General features: G+C 45.3%; 1 protein-coding gene across 1 annotated transcript; it reads right to left on the reverse strand.

Annotated features, from left to right (window-relative positions):
* Nucleotides 1-225: 225 nt before the first annotated feature.
* Nucleotides 226-2,440, reverse strand: LOC136497321 (large ribosomal subunit protein eL6x-like). The gene is made up of 4 exons (XM_066493113.1): nt 2,160-2,440; nt 1,971-2,077; nt 648-829; nt 226-564 (listed from the first exon to the last, which is right to left on the reverse strand). Exons 1-4 carry the CDS (start codon nt 2,372-2,374, stop codon nt 409-411), a joined length of 660 nt encoding a protein of 219 aa, XP_066349210.1. The 5' UTR covers nt 2,375-2,440; the 3' UTR covers nt 226-408.
* Nucleotides 2,441-13,719: the final 11,279 nt, after the last annotated feature.

Consider the following 13,719-nt stretch of genomic DNA (forward strand, 5'->3'; position numbering starts at 1 on the left):
TACAATCACGATTCTATGTACCTGTTAAGAATGCAATCACGGTTCTATGTAGAATGTACACAAAGATCATCTTGGGCAGCATGAAGCGAATGCAAACATAGTAGAAATTAACCGACAAAGTTAACACGAAATGGAGACAACACGGATCATAGTCCAGCCTCCAGCAGATGCAAGGCTAAACCAAGGCTACGGCCCACAGATGAATGATAGATGGCAGGGCAGAACTTCGTTGCAAGTAGCTTACATATATTGTGTAAAACATCGCTAAATTTACCAGCAAAATGTATGACTTCATTAAAGATTTGACAGTGATTCAAATGGAAACCAAAGGTTCACCAGTCAGATACAAAATTCAATAGCGCCCTCAGGCAAACTGACTATTAAGCTTCACAACTAGCACCGACTAATCTAGAAAACCATCTCATGGGGCTTGTCGCCGTCCCTGAGAGAGAACCGCGCACCGAGGTAGGTTTTCAGATCCGGCACAGCCTCAATAGCTTTGATCAGCTCGGCGTCCACCACCTTCTGGTCATCCTTCTTGAACTGCGGCAGGTCCTTGGTTGCCTGAAAGACACAGGTAGGACCCTTCTAAGTAAAGAAATGCCAGGTTACTAAAAAAACAAGGTCCAAATTATGTAGACACACACCTCTTTCTCTGTCTCAAAAAGTTCACCCTCAGTCTTGGTTGCCTTCTTCTTCTTCTCCCTTGCAAAGTACTTGTCATCGAACTTCTCTACGTTAACACCAGAGATATCAACCTTTGTGGAGGTTGCAATGACGTAGGTCTGATTCACACGGCGGATTGGGACTCCATTGATCTTGAAAGGCCCTGAAAGAGATAAATACTGGTTAATGCATGACACATATACAACACAATATAATAAGAACATGCAACATACAGTCCAGAGTATGAAATAGCTTAGCAGACTTAAAAAACTAATAGGAGTCCATAGCCTGCACAGATTTTATGATACCTTAGTACCTAGTAACAGAATGCCAGAAAAAAACATGCATATACTTAACCTACTCCAGCATATACAATTAATAGAGCAGCTGCTAAATACATGTACATCTAAAAGAGCTGCAAAACAAGCACGAGGATTAACAAAGCTCCTAATCTTACAAAATAGAAACAAACTTTTTAACAACTTGTAGTAGTACTCATCTGTCAAATTGGTGTTGCCACAAATCCACACAACGACATTGTAACAAGTGTAAAAATGTAATCTAACAAGGTCTGAAACAGTGTTATATTACTCAGAGTAAGTAACCATGTGCTGATATATGATCAAAACACTCAGCGCACCATGATAATCCATTCGGGATTTTCAATTGTATGTTGGGACAATGGATATTTCACCCATTCTATAAGATAATGCCAGGAAAAGATCAATATGAGTAATAATAGAAAAGTTCAGTACAAATTTATCCCAACCTATTCCCACTAAAAACTAAAAAGGGTCATGTGATAGGAGTTTTACAGAATTTGAGATAAAATTCCATAGCCATTCCAACCATTTCTGATTAATGTAATAATGCAATGAATTTGCTATACACTCAATTGAGACTTCCATTCCCAAATAAAACGTCCATAAATCAATATAACTGCAATTGCTCCCAATTTCACACCCATACGAATATAAGCAAGAAACTGAAATATGACCAGACCAACAATTTGCAACAAGGAATACAAGCAGGTAATCATCAAATACACAAACAGATAGCATAAACAGATTTCCACAGCAGTCAGAAAATTTCACAACAATATTCAACATCAGCATTTCAACTCCAAGACGACTATACTGTCTAATGTTCAATCTACAACGTTCCACTACAGAATAAAGGCAAGGAGACGTCGACAGGAAACAGCTAATGTAGCTATTCAAAACAAACAATGCATTTGTAACACTCCAACCAGCAATTTACCACAGATTTTCAAATTAAACGGTGTCAGACTAACGTAGGCTCACCAGTAACAAGGAGCAGGCCAGATTTGAGCTGCTTGAGGAAAACAACTCTCTTCCCCATGAACCTCCCGGCGAGCAGAATCAGCACGGTGCCTGGAGTGATTGACGACCTGCGCGCATCAGAAACCGTCAGGACTCGCAGCCCACGGCAAACAAATCGTACTGAAGAAATGATGCAATCCATGCAGGAACCTAAGCTTGGTGGGCTTCGGCTTGCGGGTGCTGGGCTTGCGCGGCTTCACGTCATCGGCGGGGTAAAACTTGGGCTCGGCGACCGCGGCGGGCTTCTCTGCCTTGGGGAAGGCGCCGCCGTGCTTAGCCTTGATCGCCCACAGACCGCGGCGGTGGTACGCGTGGGACCGCGAGGCCTTCTTGATGCCCTGCGACAGCTTAGACGACGGCGCCATTGGATCGGCTGGCGGCGGCGGCGGCGGCGGCAGGGAGTGGAGGCAGAGGTGGAAGAGAAGCGGGGGCGGGGGTTAGGGCTCGGCTTATATACCTCGCAGCGGCGGGGTACTTGTGAGGTGGTAAACCCTAGTCTTCGAGTGGAGCATTATGGGCCGGGCAGTTGGGCCGCTCAACCCATGTATTCTGTTGCATGTTTGATCCAGAATAATCATTTACACATTTGATTAATTTTTTTTCTAAAAATAATCTAAAACTGGCGTTGAATTTTTTTTTTTGCGAGACCCACGTAACACGAGCGCATACTCATCATCCTATGAATGCATGCACGCATACCTTATCCCTATAAGCACCTCCGAAGAACTGATTTACTGGCAAATCTCGAGATTGACAAAGTCACCACATGCCTCTCGCTGTCGACGGGTACATCGCCTACCACTGAAAGAATAACGCCGTTAAAATCCTGGAATAAATCCAGTAAAATACGAGCACCTATGTCAGGCCAGAGGCTTGAACACAGGTGGGCAGGTTCCACCACAAGAAAAAAAAATTACTACATACACTATAAATTTAGGTCTTTGAATTTAAACCAAACTTATATTCTTCATTGAGCTTAAAGAAAAATATATTAACATCTATAACGCCAAATAAATACACTATTAATTAAGAGATACCGAATGGCGAATTTAATAAAAAATAATATGACGTTGTATGAGTCGATGTATATTTCATAAACTATATCAAAATTTAGAGAACTTTGATTAGGACAAAATTAAAAAGACATAAATTTTCAAACGTTTCATAAACTATATCAAAATTTAGAGAACTTTGATCAGGACAAAATTAAAAAGACATAATTTTTCAAACAAAAAGATAACACGTAAAAAAATACTAAAAAATTAAATATTATGACCATGTTTTCCCCCCAATCTACGCTCTCGCTAAATTGCAATTTTTTTGAACTTGCTGTTTTCAAGTATTAATTAGGAAGGACTCATTTGGGACCTAATAGATGGAGGCACGTATGAACACAGGACATTATAACTGTCTGCGCTTTTTTGTCTTCTGTATTTCACCGGTTCTGTTAGTATCATTTTATCTTTAACTTTACACATGGCTCCTTAAACGGTAATGCTCTGGTCAGGACACCCCATCATCCGGACGTTGCGCTCATGGGACGCGGCACTAGCCCAACAGCCGAACTAGTGTATCCCCTTGTCCACTCGCCTCTAACCTATCCTGCTGCTCCATTCTCCAGAAGGCTCTCCACCGCAGCGCCGCACAATCGTGCTCCACCGTGACCCCGCTCCACAGCACCGCAACCGTGGGGTTCCTTCGTTGGCCATCGGCCTCGCCAGCGCCCCTCAGAGCCCAGTAATCCACGGTGCCCCATGGCCAGCCGCCACCCCCATCGCCCTCCCCCTAGCCGGTCTGCAGCTGCCCCCCTGTCCGGTCCGCTCTAAGGCTACGGTGCTCCCTTGGCTGGTCCATCCACAACGCAAAGCTCAATCATCGGGCCTGAAGAAATGGAGGGTAGCTCCGCTTCGGCCACCACACTCGCGGTTATCGCCCCCCTTGCCCGGTCACTCAGCGTCATCGGCGAGCTCTAGACCGATGAACTTCATATGGTGACGAACCTCCATTCTCCCAGACAGCAAAGAGGTGTTGCGCTGAAAGCATATATTGCAAGTATACATTTCAAATATTTCAGAAGTATGTTGCAAGTGTTTCATATGGATGGTGCAAAAGTAGATCGGGATGTTGCATTTGTTGCAATGATTTATACATGTATGTTGCAAGCGTTTGTTCCCAATGTTTCATCTATTTTTTAGACTGTATGGAGTATGTTGCAAGTGTGTTTATCTAGATGTTGCATATGTTTCACACATATGCTACGAGTGTTTTATCTGGATGTTGCGTATGTTTTGCTATGGGTTTCAAGTGTTTTCAGGTGTTTTTTTTGCAAATGTTCCATCTGTCTTCTTTTATATGTTGCAAGTGTTGCATCTAGATGTTTCAAAAGTAGATCTAGTGTTGCATATGTTGTTATGGATATACATGCATGTTTCAAGTGTTTTATTTATTTTAGACGTATGTTGCAAGTGTTTCATTTCGATATTTCAAAAGTAGATCTTGAGAGAGCACATGCGGTTGTTGCTAGTGTGCCGCCGTAGGTCACAGTGCCACCGTGGGTCATCGCATGCAGTTTGCTGGTGGGTGATGGTGGTGGTGCTGCTGCGTGCATGCTGGGCGTGTGAAACGGAGCGGGCTCAGGGTGGTCCCCCATGCATGCGTGGGCCCACAGTGGCCTACTGGAGCGGGATGGGTGCGTCAGGCACAGGTTCGGCAGCACCGTCCAATGCTAACTGTCCTGTATCGAACGTTCGGGCGCTAGCAAGTCTTATCCTTAAAATGGTTGGAGAATGGAGATGGGAGAATAACTAGAAAAATGGTCTGACGTGTGGGTCGAGGGAGTGTGGTAAGTGTGAGGAGCATGAGGGAAAAGCTACACTTGTTCCTTGCAAGGCATACCGCATACACTCTAGGCAACTGAAGTGGACCCTGTGACCGTTTAAATACATTACACATGGGGAAGCATGTGCCCATTGTGTAAAAAACATGAATTTACTCATATGCTACTCTCAATTTTCTCATTTAAAACAAGGAAAAAGTCCGTTTTGGCCCTCCAACTATGGCAGCAATTTGGTTTTAGCCCTCCAACTCCAAAACCAGACAACCGCAGTCTATCAACTCTGTAAACCAGATAGAAATGGCCCTCGCGCCGGCGCATCGACGGTTTCCTGCCCGGTCAACCCGCGACGACCACGTTATTGGGCCTTTTTCCTTTTCTCGTGGCCCACTTACTCGCGCTCTCTCCTCTCACTCTCTTCTGTTCATTCCCCAACCCCAAACCCTAACTCCCGACGGCGGCGACGACGACGGCAACGACGGAGGGTGCTGGTGTGGGTGCGGATCGATAGCTCCTAACATTCCTTGCGCAGGGACCCATTCCAGTCACTGACCTACTGCTGTGGAGGCAGACGAATGCCTCGGCGGCGGGCGTTGTGGGCGCCACCGCGGTCTGGTTCGTCTTTGAGCGCAGCGGGCTACAGCTTCCCCTCCTGACCAACTGCCTTGCTCCTCCTCGTCGCCATCGTCTTCTTCTAGGCCAAGTGCGCGTCGCTACTCAATAGGTATGGTACATCGTTCTTAGGAATTCCTCGTTCATATTCTGCTTCGGTAACTCATAGCACTAAGTCAGTTGTGTATGATATGTTAACTTGATAGGAATTGGTTTGGTCTTCATTTTGCAATGCATCTAATTGATATTTAGGTTTTTTGTGATTTTGCGTGATATTTTGTGATCAGCAATGTATAGTGTACTTGCATTGTTACTAGGCTACATGTTGTCCATTCAGAGTGGTAGTCTGAAAGTTTTTTGGTTCCTATTGCATGAAGTGTAGGGCATTTTATGCACCATGGACCCTCTGGATACTCTTCCTATTTGGTTTCATTATGGAGGAGAATTCTTGAGAAGAGGAAATAAGTTGTATTACTTGGGAGGATTGGTGGGGGTGTCATACATTGACCGTGATAAAAGTCTCTCTCCCTGAGGTTATGGGGCACCTTAAGGATCATTGCACTGTTAAAGAAGGAGCATTGTTGCACTGGCTTGGTCCTAGAAGGCAGCTTTCTAATGGCCTACGTGTTCTGATGGATGATCAGACTTGCATTGAAATGGCAAACAACATTGAGGAAGGAGATGTAGCAGAGATATATGTTGAAGGACATGTAGTTGATGATGAAGAGGAAGAGGATGATGAGGACAACAACTATGAAGATGAGATTGAAGGTGAGCAAGAAGAACATGATGACAGTGAGTTTGAAGGTGGATATGAGGAACTGACAGATCCAGGTGAAGATGTCTTGGTTGCTCATAATAAGCATAAAAGTAGGGAAGATGTAGAGAAACAGATCAAATTTGTAAGGGAGTGGTACAGCCCTAGCAAGATGGACAAGGGAAAGTAGGTGGTTGATGACCAAGGGAGTCAGGCAGTTTCAAGTGTTTTGAATGACAAAGAGATTTTAGAAGACAGCAGTGATAGTGAGTTTTTGCCTAGAGATGACAATTCATCTAAGGAAGATGAAGAAGTTGTACAGATTCAAAAGAAGTTCAAGGAATTCAAGAAGAGCATGAAGAGTGGACAAGTAGCAAATCTAGATGATGTCATCTTAGATAGGCCAAATTCTGTGCCAACCACGTTTGAGCTTGATGATGATGCAAATGACACCCCATATGCTAACAGCAGTGCAGAGGATGAGTCAAAGGAGGAAGCAAGTGAGGGACACTTAGAGACCAAGCACAGCTATTACCCAAGGTTCAACAAGAGTGTACCTAGTCCTAGGTTTGTGATTGGCATGAAGTTCACTGGGGAAAAACAGTTCAAGAAAGCAGTTATCAGGCAAAGTTTGCTAGAGAGGAGGGTGATCAGGTTTAGGAGGAATGAGTCACACAGGATGTTAGCTCTATGTGATTGGGCCACATGTACCTAGGAGATGTTTGTTGTCAACCAATTCAAGGACAGACAGCTGGCAGGAGGCTAGTCTAAATGATTTGCACACATGCCCCCCAAGGAGGGACAACAAGTTAGTAACTGCTAGTAGGATTGCAGAGAAGTATGAGAAGTTCATAAAGGCCAACCCAACATGGAGTTTGGAAAGAATGAGAACCACAATTCAAGAGGAGTTGTTTGCTATGGTAAGCATCTCAAAACTAAAAAGAGCAAAGGCAATTGTCATGCAGAAAGAACTAGATGCAACCAAAGGCCAGTACCAACTTCTGTACAAATATCAGCTTGAATTGTTGAGAAGTAATCCTGGTAGCACAGTCATTGTCAAAAAAGAACTTCAGTTGGAACCACCAGTATTCTAGAGAATGTATATTTGCCTGGATGCATGTAAAAAAAGATTCATGGCAGGGTGTAGAAAAGTGTTAGGTCTAGATGGTTGCTTCTTTAAGGGTGCAACGAATGGGGAGCTTCTGTGTGCAATAGGAAGGGATGCCAACAGCCAGATGTATCCCATAGCATGGGCAGTAGTAGAGAAGGAAAACAATGAATCATGGGATTGGTTTTGTGACATTTTGTTCAGAGATGTTGGAGTGGGAGATGGGGAGGGGTGGGTTATCATATCTGATCAATAGAAGGGTATCCTCAATGTAGTACAGAAATGGGCTCCTAGTGCTGAACACAGAAACTGTGCTAGGCATATATACACCAACTAGAGAAAGAAATTCAAGAACAAGGAGTGGCAAAAGAAATTCTAGGCATTGTGCAAAGGCACCCTGTCCATCATTGTTCAATCTTGCAAGGGCCAGACTAGCAAAGTATACACCAGATGGTGTGCAAGCCTTGATGAACACTGATCTAGCTCATTGGAGCAGGGCCTAGTTTAAGATAGGATCAAATTGTGATTATGTTGACAACAACATGTGTGAAACATTTAACAAATGGATTGTGGAAGCTAGGTTCTTTCCTATTGTAACTATGCTGGAGACAATTAGAAGGAAGGTGATGGTGAGGATCCAACAGAATAGGTCTAAGTCACAAACATGGATAGGAACAGTGTGTCCCAACATCCTTAAAAAGCTAAATGCAAGTATCACCCTTTCAGGGGTATGCCATGCTATTAGCAATGGAGCTGACAGATTTGAAGTCAATCATTGGGACAACAGGTTCATAGTTGACCTACAGGCTAGAGAGTGGTCTTGTAGGTATTGGCAGTTGTCTGGGTTGCCATGCTGCCATGCTATTTCATGCATCTTTTACAACACAAATGTGCTAGATGATTACATTGCATCTTGTTATCATATTAATGAGTTCAACAAGACTTACTCTCACTGCCTAAACCCATTGGAGGGTATGCAGAGTTGGCCAGAGTCTCATCTCCCACCCTTGAAGGCACCTGGATATGTGAGAATGCCAGGTAGACCTAAGAAAGAAAGGAAGAGGGAGCCACAAGAACAACCAAAGTCAAAGAGACTTCCTAAGGTAGGGACAGTCATCAGATGCAGGAAATGTAAGGGAATAGGCCACAATAGGTCCACTTGTGACAAGAGACATGGGGTTCCATCTAGCAGTGAAACTCCAGGAGGCACAGGTCATGCTGCTCCACAACCAAGTAATGTATCAGCTGCTGCTTCTACACATGGTAGCTTTGTACCCACTGCTACCTCTAATGAAAGCGGTAGAGGAAGAGGGAAAAGAAGAGCATCTCAGCGAAGCCAAGTAACTGTATGTGCTACTGCTTATATTTTGCCTCACATTGCTTATATTTTGCCTCCAATTGCTTATATTTTAACTCACATGTAGAAAAATATCAAGTGCACTGCAACAGCTAGAGTGCAAACACCTGGGCAAGCTACCATGCATTTACAAGCCAATGTTCCATTGTCACAAGCAAGTTCATCTGTCAACTTGAGTTTTAATGGTGGAAAAGCATGTGTTACAGTCACTGCCGAGGAACCTCCAAAGAAGAAGCAAGCAGTGAACAAGCGCACACAACCAAGCCAACTGCTGCTTCTCAAAGACCATGCTGATCCCTAAGAGCATGTATTGCCATATTGTGATGTTACCTTGTAATGTACTGCCAGACTTTTAAGGCATTTGTAATGTAACGTTCAGTCGTTTCTATCACTCCTTGGTTGAACTTGTAATGTAATGCCAGACTATAAGTGCTCGAAGCTGTGCTGGTGTGCAAATTATAATGCCATACTTTAATGTCTTTGTAATGTAATGCTACACTTTTAAGTTCTCGAAGCTGTGCAAATACATGGTTATTAAGTCCTGAGTCCTGACAGCTTTTCAAGTTTAGAGCCTGGTTCCTGTCCTGACAGGCCACAACGTTGGCTCCATTTTGCTGGTAGTAGCTATTGAATGCATACGAAGCATGGGAAGCTAAAGTGTCCGGCTGGTAGCAAGGTTGGCTTGGTTGAATGGCAGGTTTCCTATTCTCATTGAACAATGAAAATATGTAGACATCAATTTCTTCCCCAGGTCATGGGATAGTGGGTGCTGGCCTCCTGACTATAGCTTATAGGTCAAGAAGCTGTTATTGCCTATGGATCACAGAATCACAGAACCCAAGTAAAGGCAAAATAGAAGAAAAGGGTATTTCTCCATCAGAGAGCAAGTCATCCTGGATGACAGCCAATTTGAGTTCCTCAGTTCACATGAAAGAGCAATAGGATATGAAATCAAATTTGCTAGAAGCGAGAAAAGCAATAAGACTTCATGTCACTAGATACCTGAAAGCCTTATCTTCGAATTCATAATCGATTCAAAGATAGCAAAATACATCTTCAATTCAATACATCTTCCATACTTGTACACCACAAACTAACAAGCATCCAACTACTACCATTCACAACTAAAAAAGCAACAAACATCTACTTCCTAAAAAGTACAGCAAGCACTACAATCACACATGCCGCCAATACAAACTTCAACAAACCTAGTTCCTTCTCTACCATCCTGCATTTCAACTGAACATCATCTGTTCTAGTTGTTTGCACCGTTGGTGCCACAACATCTGTGCCTGCAAATCCTGCTTCCACCATGGCTCTTTCTTGATGCCTTGATGCTTCTACAGTGACTAATGCCAGATCCATGTGGCCATTTCCCTGTCTGTTAGCCGTCCTCATTGCTCGCACTTGGTCACGGAGCTCAATAAGAACGGGTACAAGGTGCTCCGGGGTTGGTGGATCAATCCAGCGATAAAATTGGCATGGTCGCATATTGCTCTGCAACCGTGATTACAACCAAAACCAAGACAGCTTCAATCATCACATCCAACAAAGAACCAAGGACAAGAACCAAACCCTAAACAAGTCATCGATCGAACTCACCTGAGATCTGAAGCAATTGTAGAACCTGCGGCCCGGATTATCATTGGTCCACGACGTCCACTTTGCCGCCTTCGCTCCGCAATCGCAAAGCACGGACGACCAATAATCAAGAGGGCCTCGGCGACATAGCAAGGGGGACGACCGAAAGCCACCACGGTCGGACCTTCCTCCTCCCCTCCAGCTACTCGCGCTGCTTGAGCTCGCCATGTTGTCGCCGCCGTCGGGAGTTAGGGTTCGGGGTTGGGGAAGGAACGGAAGAGAGTGAGCAAGTCGGCGACTGGAGCTGTCGATCCACACCCGCACCACCCTCCGCCGTCACCGTCGCCGTCGCCGTCGTCGGGAGTTAGGGTTCGGGGTTGGGGAACGAACGGAAGAGTGTGAGAGGAGAGAGCGCGAGTAAGTGGGCCGCGAGAAAAGGAAAAAGGCCCAGTAACGCTGGTCGTCGCGGGTTGACCTGGGCGGAAACCGCCGACGCACCGGCGCGAGGGCCATTTCTATCTGGTTTACAGAGTTGATAGACTGCGGTTGTCTGGTTTTAGAGTTGGAGGGCTAAAACCAAACTGCTGCCATAGTTGGAGGCCAAAAACGGACTTTTTCCTTAAAACAATGCCCCATTTCTTTTCTTTTGCTACGTATTTTTTGCCGGTGCAATGGTAAATTGTGCAGTCAGCATAAAAGCATCCATGGATTTCATAACGGTTCCTTCGTAAAAGCGCATCAATCATGATGCGTCCATGGCAACAATCTGTGCCAAAGTTTCATTAGAACTGACAACAAGCACGATTATTCAAATCCAGCCCAAGCCTTAATTACTAATGACACCTGAATTTCAAGCAATGCCGGTGGTCAATCATGGAATGAACAAAAGGCAAGCACGCTAGCATCATATGCCATGCTTTAACAAGCTTAAGTCACCAAATTTATTTTCTAGCTTTATTCTTGATAACACAAGCCAAAATTCATAACTGGCCACTACATGCATGCTGTTGGAAATCTGACAACCTTTTTTTTTTACAACAGAAATCTGACAACCTTAAAAAACATTTGCATGCATACATACACCTCTGTTTACAGAGAAATCACATAAATCAATCACTATCTAGTACCCTCACTGATTGGGTGCAAACTTGATGATGTAAAATGCAGTTACTTTTGAGTACTTGAGGCCCATTTCAATGAAATCCAGAATTTTTTTTTTGTTGAATGTGATTGTAATATAATATATTGATCCGTTACTTGGGCAAGATGAACTGATAATGTTGCAAATAAAAGCAAATCAGGCTAGAGCAATCCAGAGAAAATGAAACATGAAATCTGACAACCTTTTTTTTGACAACAGAAATCTGACAACCTTAAAAACATCATGCATGCATACATACACCTCTGTTTACAGAGAAATCACATAAATCAAGCACTATGTAGTACCCTCACTGATTGAGTGCAAATTTGATGATGTAAAATGCAGTTACTTTTGAGTACTTGAGGCCCATTTCAATGAAATCCAGAAAAAAAAAAACTAGTTGAATGTGATCGCAATATAATGTATTGATCCGTTACTTGGGTAAGAAGAACTGATAATGTTGCAAATAAAAGCAAATCAGGCTAGAGCAATCCAGAGAAAATGAAATATGAACTCCTGTTGGTTCTTTTTTTATATATAAAAAAGAACTTTTAGCTTTGAGACAAGCTGCACGCAGGCCCCATACAGTACGCCTCACCACTGCCTACTTCTTTCTCTGGCAAAACAACGAATAGAACAAAGTGGCTTTCTTCCAGGAATAGGAAAAAAAACACAGTTCTTGCTTCCCATCCCACAATCTGAACTTGAACGCCCCCTCAAATAAGATCTGAACTTGAACAATCAGGCATCGATGCAAAGACGTTTGAAAACAAGCTGAGCATTTATAAATTAAACCAAGCCAGCAATCACAAAGAGAACATCAATCAAAGAATGAACCAGCAACAAGACAAACTGACAATATTACGAGGGAAAGAACAACTCATACATGGAACTCATTGTACACCCTTATTATGAATTGCGTTGTATTCCCTTTCTCTAATTGGCATGCCAAACACAAGGTTTTGATGATAGTTTATAGGTAGATGCTGCTTCCCCTACTACAACAATGGAATTAGAACCAAAAGTGCACCACGGATTACAGTTAACAACAAAGAAACAGCATGATCATCGTGGAATCCGGTTCACGCCCGACTGATCAAGACCACAACTTCCAGGAAGCGAGGATCCTCCGCCGCCGTGTCGCGCGCGAATGATCAAGGCGACTGCCGCCTTGGCCCCCGGGCGTGGTGGTGGATGGGGTCCGGTCCCGTTGGCACCTCCCTCTCGGACTCCGCGCCGAAACCCGTCGTGCTCAGGTCCTCCTCCGCGCCCTGCACGCCGGAGCCGGAGAAAACCCCGGCCAGGAAAGAAACCATCAGAAAAAGAGCCGCCTTTTCTTGACCCTAGCTCGCAGCACGGCGGCGTCTTCTTTTACCTTGGCCACGTCCGCCTTCTCCCGCAAGCCCTGCGCGGTGTCCATCGGCGCCGCCGTCTCGAGCCGTCGCAATGCAGCTACTGCACCGCCGGCGAGGGAAGGAGCGGGCGAAAGCGTCAGGTTTTGGAGCGGCGGAAGAACCAAGAAACACGGTTTGCGATGCGATGCGATGGGCGGGCGTTACGTACCTCCCCGGTAGGACGAGGCGGCGGCGGGCGGCAAGCAGGCCAAGAGCACAGCGACGGCGAGCAAGGCGACGACGGCCGCACGAGCCATCCGGCCAGACGCGGCGGCCTCGCGGACGCAGCCGCCAACACGCGCAAGGCGAGAGAAGAGATGGAGGAACAAGAGCCAGGCTTGTCTGCTCCAAAACCCTCTCTCTGCCCCCTGCCGCAGAGTTGGTTTCGCCCGTCTGGTGGTGGTGGGGGCTCAAACGAAAACCGGGAGGCGCATCGCGTCGCGGGCTCGCGGCGGCAGGTGCTTTGCAGCCCTATCCGTGCTACGGTCACGTGCCGCGGATACACGTGGCGAGCATCGGGTGCTCTGATCGCGCCGGGAGGGCTCTCCTGCTGCGCCGTCGCGGCCAGCGCCGTATGTGGGGGCCCGCGATCCAGAGACTGAGGTGGAGCGGCCCGGGGATTTCTCGCCTTGGCGTCGAGCGAGCGCCGAGCGGCCGTCCTCTCTCGCCTCGCTGACGTCAAAGACAGCTGGTGGTCAGAGCCGGCCGTTGGACGATTTTACAGCTTTGCCACCGTTTGGATTCTTTTCCGCCGCTTGGGAAATGGTAGAGAGACTCAAAGATTTGAACTTGAAAATGTCTTCAACCTTTTTTTTACCCTCACCCAAAGTGGAACATAGAACTTTTGTACCTCTTTCCCTAATATAAAAAAGGAGAACCTTTGTACTTTGAAAAATGAACACTAGCGGGTAGCATCGGAAAAGATCA

This window comes from Miscanthus floridulus, chromosome 12 (genome assembly GCF_019320115.1).
Source record: "Miscanthus floridulus cultivar M001 chromosome 12, ASM1932011v1, whole genome shotgun sequence".
In the NCBI taxonomy this organism is placed as follows: Eukaryota; Viridiplantae; Streptophyta; class Magnoliopsida; order Poales; family Poaceae; genus Miscanthus; species Miscanthus floridulus.